The sequence below is a fragment of the Diadema antillarum genome, unplaced genomic scaffold (assembly GCF_040938485.1).
Source record: "Diadema antillarum isolate AM-2024a unplaced genomic scaffold, OU_Dant_1.0 seq00000809_RagTag, whole genome shotgun sequence".
In the NCBI taxonomy this organism is placed as follows: Eukaryota; Metazoa; Echinodermata; class Echinoidea; order Diadematoida; family Diadematidae; genus Diadema; species Diadema antillarum.
This window is the reverse complement of record NW_027271689.1, coordinates 488,321-512,287: the sequence shown is the minus strand read 5'-3', so window position 1 is coordinate 512,287 and position 23,967 is coordinate 488,321. Positions and strand designations below refer to the sequence as shown.

At 38.8% G+C, this 23,967-nt stretch overlaps 1 protein-coding gene across 1 annotated transcript in view; it reads left to right on the top strand.

The window, feature by feature from the left end:
• The window catches only part of LOC139739608 (uncharacterized), a 42,367-nt gene extending 28,569 nt beyond the window's left edge, over positions 1–13,798 (top strand). The window contains exons 6-7 of the mRNA XM_071650210.1: positions 169–347; positions 13,694–13,798. Coding sequence (XP_071506311.1) covers positions 169–347; positions 13,694–13,798 — 284 coding nt within the window. The remainder of the gene's footprint in view (positions 1–168; positions 348–13,693) is intronic.
• Positions 13,799–23,967: the final 10,169 nt, after the last annotated feature.

The window sequence follows — 23,967 nt, the reverse complement described above, 5'->3', positions numbered from 1 at the left end:
TGTAGAAACTGAAAGGTTTGCAATAGTCATCTTGGACTCACTGAAAATTCTATTTTCCTAGAAATAAGAATGCATCAACCTTTGCTCTTATCATTTACTGGTAACTCTTGTAAATCTCACCAGCATGAATTTTTTTCTATTGTTTTTATTTTGGTCCTTTCTGCAAAGGGGTGGATCCTCAAAACAATGTCTTCCAGCTGACCACACAAGGCGATGGATTCTCCCCGGTTGACTGCATCATCACATACCAGCTGGGTGCAACCATTAAGGTCCTAGACATCCTCACAGGGGAGGAAACCAGCAGCTTCTCACAGCTCACCAGCACTACTAGCCAAGAAGGGGATGAGGTCGGCTGAAAATCGCCCAGCAAAAAATGTGCCAATGAGTTCTATGCATCATGGCAGATGAAGAGAAGTGATTCTTGAGGTCTGAATCCATCAGGGACAGTCACACCCCATGTTCACGTTCATCCCCCCAAAACCATAGTGTGGACACTCAACTGGGACTTGGACCCCGACCCGTGAAGCCAAACGGTCTGGGGACAAATTTAGAGGGGAGAGTGACCTGTGGCCGTAGATGTTGTGCAAACTCTGGTTTCAAGTGGCAGGGCTTGCCCCAAGCCCCAATTTCTTGTGCAGCTCAGGGGCAGTCAAGGTAGCAGTGTGGATGGTTAGTTGTTAAAATGATAAGATTTCTGATGACAGTCCCTGCGATGTGGGGTCCAATGTGTATGCATTAAGGATTAGTAAGTAGCCAAATCTCCCATGCACTTTTCATTTCTAAAACTTGTCCATTTCATGGAAAAAAAAAACATTGCATAGAATTGTTTTGCAGTTGTAATTTATATACTTTCGCATATATGTGTGAAGTACTGCATATGCCATGTATTTCATGAGGTCTTTCGTTTTCACAAATTTCGTGCTGCTCATGAATCTATTAGCTCTGATCTTATTATGAAGTGCAACATACATGTCATGCATACATTCCTTTCATTCAATTGTGGTATTGTTGTATATGCCTCAGTGTGTACACTTTATGCATTTTCTTCTTTGATTATGAGTTTATATATGACTCCCAATGGTTTAGAAAGGCACCAGAAACTGCAAACCATAATGTTCAAGATCAAATGTCTGGAAAAAAAATATCTGTTATTGATAGATCAATAACTGATATTGAAACAATGTAGGCCTATTTGCTAATTATCATCCTTTTGAGGATCTTTACCTTGCACTTGATTACAACTCTTATCACCAGGATGTCACATACAATGTGTCCACATTCCAGATGCTGATTACTGTAAAACGAGGAATGTTCGTGTGTATTTGAATTTTGCGAATTTTGCGAGCTTCAAGATTCGCGAAATTAAAATGCACGCGAAAGTTCTTGTCTACACTATATGCAATGAATGCCAGTAGCAGTTCGCGAAAATTTTATGCTGCAAAAAAGGCCGTCGGCTCCAATTCGCGAAAAATTCATGTCACGAGTATATCATGTTTTACAGTATTTGAATATGATTCAAAGCAATGCCACATAATTTCTCCTTATGAATGTAGTCCACAGCAGTATGCTGTCTTCCGTATGAGGTGAATTGTTAAAGCATGTCAAACATCTTAAAAGCACTTTACTTTAACATGCCAAGCTTTTTACATTAGCCTTCTGTTATCCATTCAACCTTGAATTACTTGGTTGGTATAGTTGTAAGTAAGTAAGCCCACTCAGTTTTTTGTAGTAGGTCCATGGTTGTGGCAATGTGCCAACTAGAAGGTCGTGGTAACCCAATAGGAATAAAAATCTATATTCATTGACGATGGTTTCTACATTGATATCTGTACCAGTAAGCAATGAAAGCACTGTATGGTTAGCCATGAGTTAACCAACTATTGTCCAGAAACTATGGACTCATCCAGCCAAAACATACTTTTTTTATTAAGTGCAAAGATTGCTGAATATGCCAACATTTGTAAATTGAAAAGAGCTTCAAAACACAGTGGGCTTGTGTCACAGACACATGAACTGTGACAGAGGTACTACCCCTTGACAAATAATTATGTAGGCATCCTTTTGTGTCAGTCTGTCACAATATTTATGCCTTTGCCCCCAAATGAAATGCAGGGCATTGTATGTAATGCATATTGCCCTTTTTCCTTCTGTCTGCCCATATCTCAGTGTCACAATTTTCCCCCTCCCCCTCCTCCCCCCCCCCCCCCAAAAAAAAAATAAAAAAAATTGATGGATTCTTATGACACTAGGTCCAGGTACGCTGCATGAGTTGCAGATTCGCTTTGTTAGATTTCAGGCCTCAAATGCTTAACTATGGCTTAAAATGTCATTCTTAGCAGTGTTCCCTTGTGAGTTAATGTAGTAAGAGAGATAAAGATATGTAGACAATAATTGGAGGAAATGATAAGGTGAACAGTGAGATGTCAAGGTCAAAGGTTATGTAACTTTGGCCAAAATAGTACAGCATTTTAGAAAATTTGTTTTGCAACAAATGAAATGAAAATTCACATTCCCAAGGAAAGCCATGCTCTGTGAGAGTGTAGAAGCTGTGGTTTGGAATCATTGATCATTCCATTGTGCAAGGTCACATGCTGTGAAAGTAGATTAACGAGAGTAATCATTAAAGGGAAGGCAAACCCAAAGAGCAATGTGGATTGAGTGAAAGCAGCGACATTAGTAGAACACATCAGTGAAAGTTCAAAGAAAATCGGACAATCGATGCAAAAGTTATGAATTTATAAAGATTTGGTGTTGGAACCGCTGGATGAGGAGACTACTAGAGGTTATGACGTATGAGTGGACAACAATATAAAGAAAATTCCACAAAAATTCATTTTTCATGAAAATTACAAATTCCATCAACTTGATACTGACATATGTTAAGGGTAGCAATTATTCCCCATGTTTTCTGAAAGCGGTTAGTCAAGTGCCCTTTCATAATGCTAGAAAAGCTAATTCTTTTTGAATTTCCTTTATACATATTTTCTTTGTATTGTTGTCCACTCATACGTCATAACCTCTAGTAGTCTCCTCATCCAGCTGTTCCAACACCAAAACTTTAAAAATTCAAAACTTTTGCATCGATTGTCCGATTTTCCTCAAACTTTCACTGATGTGTTCTACTAATATTGCTGCTTTCACTCAATCCACATTGCTCTTTGGGTTTATGTTCCCTTTAAGTGTCATCAGTGAACCATGAGAATTCAAATGATGTTCACCTCTACTTCCAAAGCAGAACATTTTATTGTTCAGAGTCCTGGGCGGGAAACTTTTTGCTACGGCAAGACAATAAAGGAGACACAATGTTGAAACACCAACCATCTTGATTCTCTGTTTTCTCTTTAGAGATGCTTTGATCCAGTAATTAATGTGCACACTCTGCCCTTTGACAGAGTGACAGCATGATTATTGTATATTGGTTGGTGAATGTGATTATGATGATGACAAAAATGTGATCATGTGAACGAGGATGAATGCCAAGAAGTCTAGTAAGTTCCAATTAGAAATATTGATACACTCGTAGTAGTGAAATTTAATAATTTGATGATTTGGCATGACCTATATTTCATTTGCACCTTTCCTTATGCATCTTGCTTCTCGAAATAGTTTTTTTAAGGTTGTAATGTCATAAAATTTTGCATGGTTGAAAAATGACATCTCCCAACATCATGATTGAAATCTTTGATATGTAATTCACCTTAGAGCTCTTAAAGGACAAGTTCACCTTCATAAACATAAGGATTGAGAGAATGCAACAATATTAGTAGAAGACATCAGTGAAAGTTTGAGGAAAATTGGACAATCGATGCAAAAGTTATGAATTTTTAAAATTTTTGTGTTGGAACCGCTGGATGAGGAGACTACTACAGCCTGTGAGTCATATGCGTACAGCAGTATAAAGAAAATGTAAAGAAAATTCAACATATTTTCACTTTTTTCGCGTAATAAAAGAGCACTTGACTTGCCTCTTTCTAAAGGCAGGGGGAATAATATTACACATAACATTTGTCGGTAACGAGTAGGGGGAATGTGTACTTTTTTCAAAAGATGAAATTTTGTGAAATTCTCTTTATATTTTCCTTATATTGTTGTACGCATGTGACATCTAAGTTATTCACACACTGCAGTAGTCTTCTCATCCAGCGGTTACTGCACAAAAACTTCAAAAATTCGTAACTTTTGAACGGATTGTCCGATTTTCCTCAAACTTTCAATGATGTGTTCTACTAATATTGCTACATTCTCTCAATCCTTATGTTTATGAAGGTGAACTTGTCCTTTAAAAGAGAAACAAAAACAGAGACTCCAACCCTCCCGCTTTCGACGGGAGATCTCCCGCTGAAAGCCCATTTTTACAAAATCTCCCTTTCTCCTGCTTGAGATGTAATTTCTCCCGTCCTGGCTCTGTGTCTCCCGCTTGAAATGATTTCTTACTTACTGCAATCATATGTTGAAAAATAAGCCTTTTGATAGCACGCGAGAGCATCTAAAACTCTAGAGCTTCCAGGGCCCTTAAATGGGCCCTGGACCCCAGCCACAAGGAACTTCGCGCTCGTGATATGCGCTTTGCACACATCAAGTTGGAGTCTCCCATTTGCTAGGTGTTTCAGGCTGGAGAGTCTTCAGATCAGAAGGTGCTTGGGGTTGGAGTCTCTACAAAAAACTAACTCCATGTCCCCCAAGAAGACACTCCCCTGTTGTACCAAGAATAATGGTTTGATTTTATTTTTCCGCATCTGAATATAATGTTTATTGGAAATCTGTAGTATTGTCCCCCTATCCATTGTTCAAAAAAAAAAAAAACTGCTTTTATCATTTGAGGAAAGGTCTGAATTACTTGCCCTTGTACAATACCAGCTTGTGACAGGAATCATATTTTCAGGGTTGCAAGAGGGATACACAAACTTTACTTTTCAGAAGTTCTTTCGAAGGATGTTATGTATAGGCCTACAGGCTACTACATATACTGTAGTGCTATAAGATGTGTGAAGGGCTGCCCATAACTTTATGTTTTAGCCATATTTGCACCTGTAGGCCCAAATTCACGAAGTCGGTACAATTGGAACCATGGTTTAAACCGTTGACAATTTGTATGGAGCGCCAAGTGTCGCATGGCCTATTTCGTTACAAAATCAGTCATTTTGTCGATGAAATTATAATTTCGTTAAATAGGCCATGCGACACTTGGCACTCCATACAAATTGTCAATTGTTTCAATTGTACCACCTTTGTGAATTCGCGCCATCACAGAGTTAAAGTGAACATAGACTTGCAGACAGGCTTTCTCTTAACCAAAACATGGAGCTATATGTTTTCAGCTTCATGACCAAAACAAGGATGTATTCATAACATTTTGCTTTTGCATTATTTTGATTTCATTCATTGCTGTACATTCTGCTTGAATGTTTTTGATAAACAAAATGAATGTACAAAACGTAGTATCTCCTGTCAATGAGTGCACATGAATTATTCTATACTTTATATACTTTTTTTATATATTTTATATACTCTATGCTCTATGTTACACACAAACACACGCACACACACACACACACACACTCACACACACACACACACACACACACACACACACACACACACAAGCACAATGTGCGTGGCTCCAATGCATTAATTTTCCTGTCACCATATAAAACAGACTGATGCAATGATTTAATGACTGTCATGATGTGACTTCTCTTTGATTTTGTGAACATAGTGGAATTTTGACCAGATGTAATCTTTTACTTATTAACTTGTTAATCCTGTTAGTTTTAGCAACTTCTCCCGGACAAAATGTTAAATGATTCCCATACCAAATGAAAATGTACCCTTTTAAAATGTTTTTTCTTTGCATAGCTCTTCAGGCCTTGTATTCTTGCTCATAAATGAGGTTCTATTTATTGGAAGAGGTTAGGGAAAGAGACAAAGGTATTTTTTCATTATTTTGTATTTGCGTTTGTCTTTGCTCTCAATTTTCTGTGTTTGTTTGTTTGTTTGTTGTTGTTGTTTTAGTCGCCTTGTGTAGGCCCACAGTCTAGTTGGAAAGCTTAATGACATCCTGACCACACCACTTGCTTTGCTTGGAAGTAAGGTTTTGTTGTTGTTGGTGGTTTTTTTTGTCTGTCTCTCTCTCTCTCAATTTGAAGGGAAAAATACATTGCGATTTATTTCTGTATAACTAAAGTTTGATATAGTCACGGGCCTTCACATCACACTACAATTTGCCCATCCTTGCATAATTACTGACAAATTCATAAAAGTACTACGTATATGATATTGCTGGTAAGGCCTATATAATTTTATGCTCCCTCTCCGTGGCGATTGTGTAATGCTGTATATCCGTGGAATGCTCCGAGAGATTGAAAAAAAAAACACAATATAAAAACCGCTGTGTATTAGTATTTTTTGCCTGTATCATCAGTTTCCTTGTTCCAGTTTGCCATAATATTTTACTTGAAGTCACATTTGTGAGATGAAATCAATCTCCTTGTTTTACCCATCTTTGCTCTCACTTTGTTTGCATTCAAGACAAACATAATATTATCTCCGTCGCTGTTCTTTTAATACAGTGCACTCCCGTTATAACGAAATGCTCGGGACCGGCAGTTTTCTTTCGTTATAACGAAATTTCGTTATAACCGAACAAATACAATATTAACGAAAACAAGGAAACCATATATATATATATATATATATATATATATATATATATATATATATATCATATTCTGTTTGCTGAATACTCATCATACATCGGAAAGCTATGTGAAATGTGATGGGATAACTGTATCACAATAATAAACGCAAGTTCCCCTCAGAAACTGTGCGTGACACAAAGAGCGAAAACACAGTGGTGTGAAGCGTTCATCCATGCAGAGACGCTATAAATGCTTGTTCCGCTAGGTATTTTCGAAAGCAATTCGCATTTCGTTATAACGGAGCACATTTCTTTTGTCTTTCTTTGTCTGTGGCACTCGGAAAAGACTTCGTTATAACGGAAATTTCGCTATAACAGTGTTCGTTATAAGCGAATTTTTTTACCATAGACTTTAATGGTGATAAATTTGGGACCAGAAGATTTACTTCGTTATAACGAAATTTCGTTATAACCGTGTTCGTTATAACGGGAGTGCACTGTACTATCGGTATTTATTTGACCCTAAATATCCTTTATTTAGAAATGTTTCCTTTGACGTCCTTCTGATTATCTCTTAGTACGTCACAATCTTTGCCTTCCGTGACTAGTGTCACTCCAAACCTTGTCCCGATTCCTCCGGTCATCGGGATTAATCTTTGATAAATCATTCCTCCACATCTTGCAACCTGTTTACCCTTAGTGCGCTCCACAACAGAAAGTCAACCGTGATTGAGATGGGAAATGGTGAGTGGCAGTGAAAGTGAAAACGCGCCGAGTCGCCCGGAGAGAATAATGGAAGAGTGGAGTGGGATGCACGTCATGGCGATTATCACTGCCTTCTCCGCTTTGGTCCATTTTAGAACGGCTAATTTGACTCGTCCATAGAAGATGTAGAAGCAAAGCTGCTGCATCTTAACCGCCATTAACGAGTCATGAAAGGTTCCCGAGTACCCGCACTTATCCCTAATTGCTGACGTTGAAGGACGTACTCCTGTGCGGAGAAATCCGACCACGTGACAAATCGCAGACGTGGATCGATCAATACAATAAATAAATGTACAACCCTCAGTGAGTGAAACCTACTCGTCAAAACAAACTGTCCTCACATTCCTTCTTTTCACGGATCGCACCTTGTTGGAATTTTTGTTGGTCTCCGCTTGGAAACGCAGAGATGAAGCGGCTGAAATGTATATTCCAGCGTCTCGATCAACAGATGAAAACGGTAAGTGGGGAAATATCCATATTCATAACGACGAATTCTGACTCACATGGTGAAGAACGAGATCAGTTTATATATATTTTTTAGATACTTGAGTATGCTGTAAATGATGATTGCGAATAGTAAAGTCAATTAATGCATAGCCGTACGTAGGGTTTTTTTTTAAATTGATTGATTATAATTTTTGTGGGGGAGGGGCAAGAGTAATCATGTTTAATATTTTGGGAAACATGTAAGCGTGAAAACAAGTGACCAAGCAAGGGGAGGGTATTCGAGGAGAGTATTCCCCTCTAACACAATTGAAGCTTTTGCATAATTAACTATGTAGAATTGAAGTTCAACGATGTTATGGTACAGATCTTTAGTGGAATATTCTTTTTATTAATATTATTCCGTAAAAAAGTAAGAACCATAGTATACATGGCTATTGTGGCTTCAGTGTTCACTTATAATGTGAAGTCTGTATGTGTGTGTGTGTGTGTGTGTGTGTGTGTGTGTGTGTGTGTGTTGGGGGGACGGATATTCTAGTATATCTCTCTTATCTTTGTGAAGACTGTTATGTCTCTCTCTCACACACACACCTTCCAGCTACGAACGTATGCCCAAAACACACATGCTAATCATAAAACGCACATTGTATGCGTTTCGACCGGCACGACCACGTGGACGCGTCTCAAAATGGTTGATGTCGCCGCGCATTAATCCGTCTCCAGTGACTGATGCTTATGTATAGTCCACCTATAATAAATAGTTTGCCGGAGATATATTTTTGATCCGTTTTTGTTAGAAAGACAACTATTCTTTCGAGTAATCTGCCTGCAGTCACGTGGTAAATATATACAACGGCAAAATATATAAAGCTTCCCTCCTAAATGAGGGGAAGAAACTAATGTGGTAATACACGGAGCAATGAGGAAGCTATACCAATGGCTATCATATAACGGTCATTTTGGTACGCGTATATAACTTTTGGATAAAGTCCAGATAATACACACGGCACTCATTATAACCCGACGTAAAATGACACCATGTACTAGTACTCTCGGTTAGCTCATTACACACCAGGAATCAGGACTGAAATCAAACGCAACTATCAGTTCTCATACGGTGACTTCCAGTAAAAAGTACATTGGTCTTTACTATACCCGCGCACCTGATATCCACAACGAAAACCACGTGGTAGAGACATTTGAAGTATCAATGCCTCTTTGGTTATAGCAAGGAGTTTGAACCTTCTTTTATACTTCCTTGGTTATATAATCATGTTGCAAGGGTATAAGTGAACTCCATATATACAATAAACCGTGAAAATGGTTTCTGCTTTCTTGTAAACTGTATACACTAATAGCAAGAAAAGCTATAGTGCCAAACAATATGAAAGTTTAACAGTGTGTTTTCGTCGCAGAGCACTGTATTATAGCCGCAGTCACATTTGCAAAACACGAAGTTTATTCGAGCACTAAGTTGTACCCATGTGTATACTGTATAATATATATATATATATATATATATATATATATATGTTTTATATATATGTATAAATATATAAACATATATATATATAAGATATATATTATCTACGTATCACAAAATATTATTTTGTTATACTCGTGCGTGTATAATGCGAGGTAGTAATGTCATTTCTTAATTGACTCATATTTTGTTGAAAAAATATTAAGAGGCCTTATTATTTTTGCTACAGGATTATTCATAACATAAATATAACCACCTATATAGTAATGTATACTATGATCTTGTTCCACGAACTCTTTAATGTCTGCTTTCAAGACTATACATTTACATAAAACAGCAACAGTTTTGTAGCAGTACTGCGATCATGGTATTGGTCACAATATTTACTTATAGCTTAATAAATGAAATAATGGGCAGATATTATGGCCTCCTAATCTTCCTATTGATTTATACATAAAACTACTTTGTGTAAATGAATGATTTAGCAAATGATATTCCCCGATCAAGATCTATATTATACTCTGTGTGATTCGTTGACTATAGTGTAATATTTTGGATTCAGAATAATTCAACATATTCAAGCAAAGATATCTACATGAAACGTGTTGCGAGCTCACCGGGTTGATGTTCCTATGTTCCATGAATGACAATTTTGTTTACGTTTTAAAGTTGAATAACGAAATCTCTGAATGCATAGTCCCCGTAAGTAATATGGATACCCGTTGGTAATTAAACCCATTATCATTAGGTGAAGCATTATCATTCGTGATTTGTTGGCAAAGCACGTATTGTAACCTATATTCGTGTTTTGCGGGCAAAATCATGTATTAACGAATAGATTTCATATCATTCATCTTTGGAGATCAATGCAGTATAGGCTAATTGCGAAGTCGATATGAATGTCAAACTGATTGCGAATTCATTATTTTGGAAGCAAGAAGAAAAAAGCCGCGTGGGCAAAGACGCATCGCTGATTGTAATCAATGCATGCACACTAAAGCACTGGATGACGTGTGTGTGACGTCATATTTATCCGCATTTAGCTCAAAATGTCGGACAGCACTCGACGCAAGGGGAAGATGGTGAATAGGAATTGGGTATAAAGGCACACAATATACAATGAATGTTCTCTGCGGTGAAACGCCCACGCCGCCGACCGGCTAGCCTTTAAACAAGGCGACTCGCTCTGCGTGCCCCCGTATAGCGCGTTTACCCCACAAACCTGTTGGCCGGCGAGTGGAGCGAGCCGCCTTTATCCACTCGTTCAGGGATGTGTACTTTTGTCGTTGTTGTTGCTTTATATTCTTTGACAAATTTGCGTACAAATTTGACGCAGAAAATACACACGGCACCAAGGCAAGCCTCGTTAATATTAAGTAACCAAGTAGAATAGTTACTTAATATTAACGAGGCTTGCCTTGGTGCCGTGTGTATTTTCTGCGTCAAATTTGTACGCAAATTTGTCAAAGAATATAAAGCAACAACAACGACAAAAGTACACATCCCTGAACGAGTGGATAAAGGCGGCTCGCTCCACTCGCCGGCCAACAGGTTTGTGGGGTAAACGCGCTATATTATGGGCGGACGTCCACTTGGGCGCGGACAAGCCCCGGAAGGGTTACGGAAGCAACTTTTGTCATTTCGGCATCCTGTCCGCGACAGACGCGGAATAATTTTGTGAATCGGCTTGTCCTGGGACATTCCTAGGACTGTCCGCGGACTGTCCGCGGACTGTCCGCGGACTGACTGCGGACATTCCTAGGAATCACTCCGGAAGAGCGCGAAATACCTCGGAATATGCTAATCGTAGCCGGGCAGCGCGGAAGCATCTAGGATTACACCAGGAATGAACGCGGACAATCAGGATGCCTTCCGGACAACATAAGATAGGCAAGCGGACAAACTGCGGACAATGCCGGGAAAATGGAAAGGTATAAATTTGGAGCTGACTTTGACTTTTCCTCATTTGACTGCTAGCCTTCGTTGATGCTCCTTGTTGTGCTTCCGCAGTAGCTACTGATATTATATTGATATGATTGGTCAATATTATTTTACAAATGTGACCACCGAAAGTCGAAAAACAGGATTGTCTGCATGTCGGCTGACGACTCATTTTTTTTTTTATTTGTCTCATCTGGGAGAACAATCTTTTCTCTGCCTACAGTCACATGGATGGTATTCGCAAACTTTTTGAACCATGTATATATATATATACATATATATATATATATATATATATATATACATAAAACATTTTTACATACATTTTTACCTTTGTGCATCTCTAACTCTCTCTTATTTTGATCACTTTTGAACATTTTGCAATGATTCAAGTCCGAGAATTTTTTTTTTCATGCTGAGAGCTTACTAGCCTATTGTCAATGAAGTGTATAAATGGGGAAATATTCTTAACCTACTTTAATTCACTTTTTTTTTGGGGGGGGGGTTCAGTTGGGCTGTCAAATTGGACAATCGAGTTTATTTGCAACTAAAACAAAACGAGAAGATAAAATTATTAGGTAATAACAACTACGAAAATCATTCAGGTAAAGAATATTTCTGAAATGATTTGTAATGCTTAATGTGTACTTAACACTCAGCAAAAAAAAAAAAAGACAGACAGAAATTTAACACTTTTTCGAGTTCATAATTTATTGCTTTTTCTCTCATTTCACTTGAATTTTGAATTGACAGAAAATTCTTCATTTTCCTCCATTATCTTTAGCTTTCATTGTTATTTTGGGCTTCAATACATTGTAATGAGACCACAGGTATATCTTTTGAATTGAATTCATGCTTTTTAGTGTGATGAATTTGTCCTTTGTTCACAATATGTTGTATCATTAGAGAGCATTTACTTATGAATAACAACTTGTTCATGTTTATATAATACATTAACATTTAGCCGAAAATTCTATGCTTTTTTTTCTGAGTGTATTTCCACCTACTTTTGGATTTTTCAGCTGGGCTGTCACATGGGACAACCTCGTTTGTTTGCAAATAAGATAAGAAAACAACATAAAGGAAAATGTACCATAGTAAGTAATAGGAACCAGGAAAGTCACTCAGATGAAAAATAATTTCTGAAAAGATCAAATCAACATAAACTCACTAGGAGGTTAGGAGGACTGATTTCACTTCTTTCTGGTTGCTATTGACACAGTCTCTACTACCTTCTTCTTTGCCTTCTGGGACCGGGAACTCCTTAGATTTACCTGTTCTTTATCACTAGACGAAAGGTGTGCCTGTGATGGGGATATTTGCATGGGGGCCTCGCCTCCCTTCTTGCTCATTTTGCGTTTCATTGGCATGACGCTCGCGGAAAGTGTCGACATTTTCGTGTCTGGATCACATAATTTCCGCATCGGTTCCGGACACTTGCATATAGGGCTCACACCCGTAAATACAATGGAATGTCCGAAACCCCTTCACAAATTCGTACCAAAGATACCAAAATAAATGAAGAAAAAAATTAATTAAAAATCAATGATGCAGATTGGCAAAAAACTGAATAGCTGTAGATATTGAGTATGAATTCCTCTACAAATTGCATTTTGGTTAGAAGATGAAAGCTTTTCTGGTGGAATTTGAGGGGACTATATTTCATTGGGTACGTGCACGGAAAATGGGTGACTTTTTGAGTGACAAGAACTCGTAGTCTGGCTTTTCGTACCCCTGAACAGAATTTGAACTGAATTATCCACCCTGAGAATTTGATGGATGAAAGGGTACATCTAACTTATCCAGGTTAGTGAAGCTGAAACACCTCATTTCTCCCAGCTATTTTACAGAATTTTTTGAAATTTGATTTTTAACACACGTCCCTATGGGGAAATATTTATGGGTGTGAGCCCTATAAGATCCGCATCGGCTCCGCGCTGTCCTAAAACATTCCTGGTGTCTTCCGCTTTCATTCGCGAAGCTTCCCCACACCGCAGGATTCTTTCCGGAGCGTGTGCGGAAGGAGCGGAAGGGTTCCGGACAAGCGGGACATCCTCAGGACATCGTCAGGACAAGTCGCCGAAGGTGTCAGGAAGTTCATTTCCGCGTCCAAATTTTGGTCTCGATCAAAATTTGGACGCGGAAATTTTTCTCTCTCCCGAAGGTGCGGAAACGCCCGGACATGTTTAGGACAGTGAGCGGACACGTTCAGGAACGTGCGGACAGGTTGCCGAAGGAGTGCGGAATACCAAATTTGCATTCCGGGTCTTGTCCGCGTCTTGTCCGCACCCTAGTGGACGCCTGGTCTAATACGGGGGCACGCAGAGCGAGTCGACCGGCCGGCCGGCGTTGTCATCGCACCCGCCTTGTGTGTATCATTCTGTACTGTATAATAATATTGATGTGTGTGTGTGTCGCCTCAGAGCACAGCACAGGTGCCTCAAAGTCAAACCCCGCCTCGGGAGAGGCAGGTTCCAGAGATGCCGGATCTGGCTAGTCGTCAAGACTTCCCAGAGATCGGCAAGTAGGAGGGCACGCAGATAATCTCAAGTGTATATATGATACTAATGTATACGTTGTTAAATAAGAGGCATGAGTTACAAGCTCTTATATCTGTTCATTGTCCACATGTTATTGGTGTTACAGAAGTTAAACCTAAAAATTCACATTACAGTTTGTCTTTGGCTGAAATTCAGCTTGATGGGTATGAGGTATTTCACAATCTGCAAGAAGATGGTAGAGGTGAGTGTTTGTATATTTCTTGTTATTTGAAACCTGAGGTGTTTTCGGGTTTGTCTTCACATAATTATAGGGATGCTGTATTTCCAGAAATAAGCTTTAGTGACAAGAAGAATCTTCTTATTGCGCTGTTTTACCGCAGTCCAAATAGCAGTGAAACAGAGAATTAATGTTTGTTTTCAACAATGAGTAATATTGGATCACATAACTTTCACGAGATTTTGATTTTAGGGGACTTCAATTTCCCTGAAATTGATTGGAGTACGGAGTCATGCAATGTAAGTGCAGACCATAGTGAGTATTAGAAAGCACTAGAGACAGTTTCCTTGTTCAACATCAATCTGAACCGACCAGGTACCGGTCGGGGCAACGTGCAAATATTCTGGACCTGATATTTACTAGTATGGAAGAGTCAATATCTGGCATCACAACCTCAGCGCCCATTGGAAAAAGTGATCATTATACCCTTATCTTTGAGATGAAGTTATGTGGAAATGATGGAACTGGAAGGGAAGTAAAATACCTGTGCAACAAGGCAGATTATGACGCAATGCGGGATACCCTTGGTGCCGTTGACTGGGAGGCGGAACTCGGTTCAGGATCTGTGGATGATTCCTGGCTGTTTTTTAAAGAAAAGGTAAATTCTGTACTAGATAGATACACACCAAATAAGGATCTTAAGAAAGGCGAGAAGAAGAAATCATGGATGGATGCTAGCACTCTCAATCTAGTAAGGGAAAAACATAGACAATTTAGAAAGCTACAAGATATGTTGAGAGTGCAGACTAACTCACAGTACAGTAGTCATGATATCAATATGCAAAGACTGTGCTACACTCGTGCACGGAATCAAGCCATATGGGCGTGTAGAAAAGCAGTTCGTAACTTTGAAAGTCGTATAGCATCTGGATCAAAACAGTGCCCTAAAGCTTTTTGGTCGTATGTGAAATCGAAGACTACTGTTCGTGAGTCTGTTGCCAATCTTAAGAAAAGTGATGGGAGCATCACCTCTTCAAGCAAAGAGAAAGCAGAGGTATTGCAAGGTGTATTCACATCAGTATTTACACAAGAGGATCTGGAGGATATGCCGGACCCACCGGTAGTTGAAGTTTGATCGGTGTTAGATTTAACACCCGTGGTGTTAAATCTAACACCGATGTTTTTACAGTGTTGAAACAGGTAATTTACCAAAGGATTGGAAGAGTGCTAACGTGACTCCGATTTTCAAGAGGAGTAGTAAGGCAGATGGAAAAAAAAACTATAGGCCAGTAAGCTTAACCAGTGTGGTGTGTAAGTTGTTTGAAAGCCTGCTGAGAAAGCAAGTTGTTAATCATCTCCAAAGGAATGATCTTCTTTCTGATCATCAGCATGGTTTCATTGCTGGGCGGTCATGCATGACAAACTTGTTGGAAGTGTTGGATGAATGGACACAAGTACTGTTGATGTTGTGTATATGGATCTAATGAAAGCTTTTGATACCGTTCCCCACCTGCGCTTGCTCTGTAAATTGGAGGCATATGGCATTCAGGGCAAAGTCCTTGCTTGGATTAGATCTTTTTTACTTGGCAGACGCCAGAGGGTCGTGGTCAGTGTCATGGTCAGAAATCAGGTTGGTCAGCTGTCTCAAGTGGAGTACCACAAGGGAGTGTACTTGGCCCGATTCTGTTTGTAGTGTACATAATGACCTCCCAACATGTGTTCGGTCTAGCTCAAAACTCTTTGCAGATGACACAAAGTTGTATGTGCGCTCAGATAAGCAGGAGCTACTGAGCAGCTGCAAGAGGACCTAGAGGCACTTGAGTCATGGGCAGATAGATGGCAGCTTCGTTTCCACCCTGACAAATAATGTGTTGTAATGAAAATTGGTCGGTCATGTTCAGACTCCCAATATGTCATGAAGAAAGGGTCTGACACAATAATTGTCTTGGCTCAAACAAAAGCTGAGAAGGATTTGGGTGTTTTAGTGGACTCACAATAATATTGACATTCAAGGACCATATTTCCCAAGCTGTTGCAAAGTCAAATAAGCTGTTAAAACAGAACTGGGTGGAAGTTGAAGAGGAGGATTGTATTGATAAATGTACTGGAAAATTTGAAAAATTATTATTTGAAGTTGTTGATAAGCATATGCCCGTAAAAACCAAGAGAGTTCGGAAAACTCAATCACCATGGTTAAACGAAACAATTTTTAAATTAATGAAGGAAAGATATTTATTAAAAAGGAAAGCAACAAGAACCAAAGATGAGAGTATCTGGAAAGAATATCGTAAATCAAAAAATAAAGTAACATCTTTTATTATGAAGTCTAAACGCAAATATTTTATGGCACAATTAACTAAAGATCAAAGTTATGGTAACTCATGGAAAACATTATCATCAGTATTACCCCAAATATGTTCTTCCTCTCAGCCTCCACCCAGTCAGTGTCAAAGTATGGCAAACGAATTTAATCACCATTTTGCCAATGTTGCAACCAGTTTGATTTCTGAATCAGCTGATACTGTAGTAGAACCTGTAGACAGAATCTGTACTGATACTGCCACTTGCGAACCATGTGTGCAATATCCATTAACGTTTTCTACTGTAAGTGAAAGTGAAGTTTCAAAGGAAATAGAACAATTAGAAAATAAGAAGTCAGTCGGATTAGATGGAATATCAGTAAATATCCTAAAAATGTCAAAGGATGCAATTGTTCGACCAATAACTTTTTTGATTAATAAATCTATAACTCAAGGAAAAGTTCCAAATAAATGGAAGATAGCAAAAATCATTCCTCTACATAAAAAGGGTGATAGATTGATGCCAAACAATTACAGACCAATTTCTATTTTATCGTGTCTATCAAAAATTCTTGAAAAGATTATACAAAAACAATTACTTCAACATTTAAGTAGAAATGATATACTCAAAATGGAACAATCCGGATTTCGGCCAAAACATTCAACCTCCACGGCACTGATTAAAGTAACCGATGAATGGTTGAAGTCTTTGGATAACGGATTATACACTGGTGCAGTTTTTGTAGATTTGCAAAAAGCTTTTGATATGATCAACCCTAAATGTCTGCTGCATAAACTTTTCACAATAGGTATTAACGGCCCCACCCTTAAATGGTTTGAAAATTACTTATTTGACAGAAAAATAGTAACTAGTATAGGAAATTGTACCTCTGAAGAACTGGATATTAAGCTCGGTGTGCCACAGGGATCGATATTGGGTCCATTGTTGTTTATCATATTTATTAACGACTTACCTTCCATATTTGATTCATGTAATGTGCATTTATATGCGGATGACACAGTTATTTATTTTTCTCACAAAGACCCACAAAAAGTACAAACAATATTGAATAAGGAACTATTTGTATTAGATAGTTGGATGTGTAAGAACAAATTGAAAATTAATTATGATAAAACTGTGAGTATGTTAATTGGTAATCGATATATGTTGAAAAGATATAATAGTTTGGATTTAAGTATAAAAGGATATGAAATTAATCAGGTTAAAAGTTTGAAGTATTTAGGATTGTACATTGATGATGAACTCAGATGGGACGTTCATGTAAATTATCTGTGTGAAAAAGTAGGCCGTATGATTTCCTTCCTTCGTCGTTTGACATATTTCATAAACAGAAATTCTTTGAATTTGATATATCGCAATGTTATTCTTCCTCATTTGGATTATGCAAATGTTATTTGGGAGTCTTCTTGTGAAAAGCATATAAATCAATTGCAAAAACTGCAAAATAGAGCAGGAAGAATTATTCTGAAGGTTAATCCTAAATTACATTTTTCTGTCAGGTTAATACATGATATATTACAGTGGGAAATGTTAAAATCCCGTCAAAAGTTTCATGTCGGAGTAATGATTTTCAAGATTTTGAATGATTTAACACCTACCCATTTACACGAAAATATATTTTATTCCCCCAAACCCTACCAATTTCGGTACTATAGCCTCAGCCTTCCAAAACCTCGGACAAACTTTTGCAAACGTGCATTTTTCTACAGGGGAGCCAAACTATATAACAGCCTTCCTCATGCTGTCCGTGACTGCAAGTCACTGAAGGATTTTAAACGGTCCCTTTTTGAATTGGTTTAATTTCATCTTTGTAAACATATCTATATATATATACTTTTGTCTGATACACGAGAAATTTATCTACACTTTTCAATAAAGCGTACTTTGCCCTGAGATTTTGTATGATTATTGCATTATAAATTTTCATGAGACTATAAATATATTATAATGTTGTATTTATATAATTATGTAATCTTCTATTCTTTTTTTTTCTTTTCCATAACCCTTTATAACTGGTCCCCATGGAAGACCAGCGGCACCAGAAAAGTGCAGCTGATTATGGGCTATCCAGCCGTTATCTCTCTATATAATCCTACTGTACATTCTATTTCTTCATTTTTTTTTTTGTATATCGATGATGTGTCACATTATTCATTTGCTTTGTATGTATGCTTCATTTTTATGCATGATGTATCATTTTCCCTGTACCTTATATGTTGTCTTTTATATCTGTATGTATGTTTATGACGGAAATAAAACAAACAAACAAACAAGGAATTATTAGGAAATCCTTTACATATTTGGATGAGGATACTGTTAGGCTCTTGTTTAAAGGCATTGTGAGACCCATTTTGGAATATGGTCAAGCTGTGTGGTCACCTTTCAAGCTAGGTGAACAAAGAAGACTTGAAAGTGTTCAGAGAAGGGCGACTAAAATGATCCTGGGGATTAGGCATTTGTCCTACTCTGATCGTCTACATCACCTTTCACTGCCATCTCTCAGTTACAGGCGAAAAAGAGGGGACATGATTGATGTGTACAAGTATCTACATGGACACTATCACACAAAGTTTGACATGTTCTCTCATAATAGTAATGGACGAACACGTGGTCATTCCATGAAACTGGGAAAACGGTTTGCAAGGTTAGATGTCAGAAAGTATTTCTTTGCTAACAGAGTTGTTGGTATGTGGAACTCTCTCCCAGAAGAAGTGGTCTCTGCTTGTTCCATAAATGCCTTTAAGAATAGGCTATAGACAAGCACTGGAAAGATGTTGTGTTTGATTATGACTGATTATAGTCATTACATGACGTAATGTGACATGATACGTGCTCTTGGTCTCCAGTAGCTGTCAACTCCTGCCATAGGCCATTTTTGGTAATAACACAATACGCAATAGAAGTTGAGCTGTTAATTGTATTAGAAGGGTAACAGCGCTGGACAATTTTATTGCTTGATTGGAAAGAGAGCATCAAGAGATAACTCTACCTGATCGATGAACAGGCTCTGTCCTATACACCATCGTTCCGGAAAAGTAAAAGTAAGTAAGTAAAGTAAAGTGTGTGTGTGTGTGTGTGTGTGTGTTTGTGCATATTGGTGGTGATGACCTTGTTTGTGGTGTGTGTATTGTACCAAGTAACATTTTTGTGTGTTTATTGTGTCCACATCAAAGTCGTGACTGTTCTTTATTTGTTTTGTTTTGTTTGTTTGTTTGTTTGTTTGTGTTTTTTATTTTTATGTCAAACATTAATGATGCCGTAGTTATAATCATAACCTACGTCGAAAAATATAAGGAACAATTTTGTTCCGTTCACGTTCTTTACATTTCAATTTTTCTGATCGGGACAGAAATATCAGTCATTATTGTTATTACTCTTTTTTTTCTTTTACCATTTCTTCCCTTTGATTGTTATCATACAAAATTAGTCATGCGACTATACTGTATACAGTAACTAAACATGCTATACGTGTACATAATAAATGTATATCATCATCACCTTCGTCATCATCACCACCTATTCGGAGAAGAGTTTGTAAATTATTTTGTTTCAATTTTATTATAATAAGTCTGATGTTGTCATCAACGACACTGCAATCGCAGTGGCGGATCCCCCTTTATTTTTTTATAACAAAAGAAATTAAAAAAAAAGTGGTGCGTGCGCCCCCCCCCCCCCCCTCCCTCCTTTTAATTTTGTAAAGGCGCCTCCTCTTTACGGAATTCCTGGATCCGCCTCTGAGTGGTATAGGGCAAATAATATACTCATCTTCGGGAATAGCATTGTTCCATTTTAATTGTCACTCACATCATGGAGCTACCATATTAGCTACATGCACTTAAGTCATCATTCCATACATGGAGATCAGTACACACATCACACAGGTGTCGATATCGCTGAGTTGCATCTACCTATTATGACCATGTGCGAGATTATCACCAGAGTTTAATCACTGAACGTTTACTAACATGGCTGACATACAGTCTATTACTTTAAATACTAGATAAAAAGTACAGGTGCACCCGTCAGGTATACTAAGTGACTTTAAGATGCTGATATTATTGATTAGGGCCGACGCGTTATTCGAACCCCTTGCGCCTTCTTACGAATGGAATACTGAAGTAGGAAAAGGAGGATATCATTTCGTCGAATTCAGCATAACTAAAATAATTCGTTCAAGGAAATAAGTAGGCTTAATACTATATCATTCTTCGCATCCTGATATACCGATATAATCATCACTTATCCAGTGGTTGCCTCTGTACATTATCTGCATGTTATAGAAACCGAAAGCAGCCACGTGAGCCACCATACTTTACTCAGTTTTTAGAGTACATGCACCAGTGCTATACCAATGAGGTCTAGGCGAGCACGCCTACCTCCTAAAGGCCGTGTCACACCAGCCTTGCGTGGGACTTGCAAAGAACAATTTTGACTACCCGAGGTCCCCGACAGCAGGGGCGGATCCAGGAATTCTGTAAAGGGGGGGGGGGGGGGGGGGGGGGGGGGCGTGACTAATATTTCTGGTGCCACTTCCGGGTTTCATTTCATTGTTTTTCTTTTTATTTCTTTTGTTTTTTACGAAAAATAAAGGGGGGGGCGTGCGCCGGTTGCGCCCCCCTCTGGATCCGCCACTGCGACAGTACCCAGCATGTAGGGCCTATCTCAAAAGTAGTCGCCCGGAGGTGCGCACGCATATTTTTTTACCCGCAAACCGCCCGTGTTTAGGCCCTGTCACACCTTTCCGGGCAAGCTGCTCGGGCTTGTTACGTGTAGGGATTTTCTAGCATATTATATTATACCGGACATTCCTGAGGGCGGAAAAGGATTTGTGCGAGTCAGCGCATGTGTCTTACTTGCTGGACGCGTTATACTTGCGAGTATACTGTGTGACCTTTGTACCAGTTGCGTGGGGGCTGACAACACAGTGAAGGAATTCCTCTTGTGGAATGGCTGAAATCTCACAGAATTTCATTATCTTGGCCGCATACGGGACTGCGAAGTACCTACGTGGGAATTGCCTGGGAAGTACTGCCGCTAAGGGTCTCCTACTGACGTTCTGCGTGGACCTCTACGGGCATTCCCGCGACTCACCCGGAAAAAGTTTTGGTCATGCTCAAAACTTGGCTGCGGTTAGAAAATCGGACTTGCCTGAGCACCGCCGGGCAACTACGCACTAGATACTGTCAGGTGCGGACCAACTGCGGAGAGCTCCGGGGAGTAAATTTGTTTCCCCGCAAGTCAAGCCGCAGAAGTTCCCCCGTACGGTATGACAAGGCATGAATGAAAATTGCAAACATTCTTGTTCGCCCGCAGAAAATCTTCTACGTGCTGCAAACTACAAGCCCGCGTAGCTTGCCCGGAATGGTGATGTGACACGGCCTTCAGCTATACTAGTCCATGCTGCCTATATATACTTTTTTTCCTCTCTCTCTCAAGGGGTATAAGAGCTTTCTCTTTCTCATAATACTCCACCTTTTTTTTTATTAGTTCTTTATTCGAATTTCGTTCAATTTTATATCACAAAATTCACGTTCACGTTCACAGAAACAAAACATTACACAAAGACAAACTGCATTGGATACACAAACATTGTACAATATAATGTCAGTCTATATACAAAGGAAAAATGCACCAAACACAAACATTGTGCAAAATAATGTCAAACTTATATTGTTACTCTTTTTTTTTAATCAAAGAACGGAACGCGGGGTTTTTTAACACACATAATTATCTTCTCGCAAAAAAGCCCGTGTAATTTCCCCCAAACTGGGCGTAATACTTCAGTATTCCATCGTTTCTCAAGAGAAAAAAGAAATCGAGGCCATTTGCGAGAAACACGCGCACATGCACACGCACACACACACACACACACACACACACACACACACACGGCAACATGCACACCCTATCATCCTATAAAAACAATATTTGAGGAACTGTAAAACCATTAGCTCATATAATAATCTGTATAAATACCTCGACAAAAGCCTATACAGGTGTGTAAATACCAGCAAATCAAATAGGCATACCTATTGTGAAAGCCGATTTAGTCGGCAAGACAATTTTGAACACATTGTATCTGGCCACCGGCCTTGGAGACATAAACAAAGTAATCATCTGGGAACCGTTTCATGAAAGTTGTCGGTCCTGACAAGTTGTCAGTCTCTGACAGTTTCAGTAAAATCCTTGGTTTTGATTGACTGTGAAGCTCTGCTCACTGACTGTTACTATGGTAACTGTCGGAGATTGACATTTTGTCGGGGCTGACAACTTTCATGAAACGGTCCCCTGATGTGTATGCATGTGAGCATCGTAATTCCCAGCAAATTAAACGCGGTTACTAGTATCCCGCCATCGTGCAGATTTGATCGATGGCCTCTGTTGTTGCGCGCATTGTCCCCTGAATTGCATGTGTCCGGTCATTTTGTCCACTTTATCCACACGCAGTGAGTCTCCCAGCGCTCAAGGATGTGCTTGACGCAATGGACCTACAAATTTCCTAGTACTACTAGTAGTAACTGGCGAATGACACTGATGGCGGGAACTTCGAACCCGCGTAACGACGCCATGCTAGTTGTGTTACACCATGGAGGTAGAAACCTCTTTCTACCTCCATGGTTACACCAAGGCAATGAAGCTCCTTGGTTACAGAAAATACAAAGTAAAACCGTACATTGATCTCTAAACACTATCGATACCGTGTATGATGACAGTGCCATTAGAGCATTTATTGAGCGTTGTCCGTGTGGTTGGCATACATTTTGACGTGCATTACTTAGCACATATATCGCTTATGTTCTATAGAGAACTCACTTTATTAACAAAAATATGTATAAAAGGAGGACAATTCAAAGATTCAATACCTTGAACCTTTTCCACGTTAGATAGCTGATGATGATGATGATAATAACAATAATTATAATGATGATTATAATAATAATAATAATAAGAAGAAGAAGAAGAAGAACATTAATGATAATAATGATATTAACTGAAATTAAAATTAATGTTGTGCAATTTCTAAAAGAAAATGTTGAAGGAGCACTCATAGTTGAAAGTATGAAGATAACATAAAGAAATGGGAAAAGATATAGGCTTACAGAGAAAGACACATTGGCAGATACTTACAGGAGAACCGGAAGAACGTATAGGCCGACACACATGGAATCATTCGTGGGATTCCAGGGAAGTGGGAAGATCTCACCTCCCTGGTATATTCCAATATATACACATGTATGCATGCATTGGGAGAGAGAGAGGGAGAGAGCGAGCCAAACGTAGAACAGAGGGTGATACGGAACGCGGAAAGAGAAACAACTCGAGGGCTGTAAAAAAAAAATACAAATACAAATACAAATACAAAAACAAAAGATTACAAAATCTTTACCCAATCAAGTGTCTGCAGTTCATACATATAAAGAAGGGGAAGAAACACATGTTGAAATACTTCGAAACTGGTGGACGAAAATCAGAAAGCAGCAGAAAATATTTGTCAAAGAGCATTTATTCACCTTTTTGATTTTTAGTATGTGTGTTGGAGTTTAGGGCAAGGAGCTCCTTAGGGCAATTATGGATACAGTTACAAATGGGCTTCGATTTTCAGTACCACTAGTTACGGAATGTTGGACTGCGCTTCAAATAAGTGGGTTGTTGACAG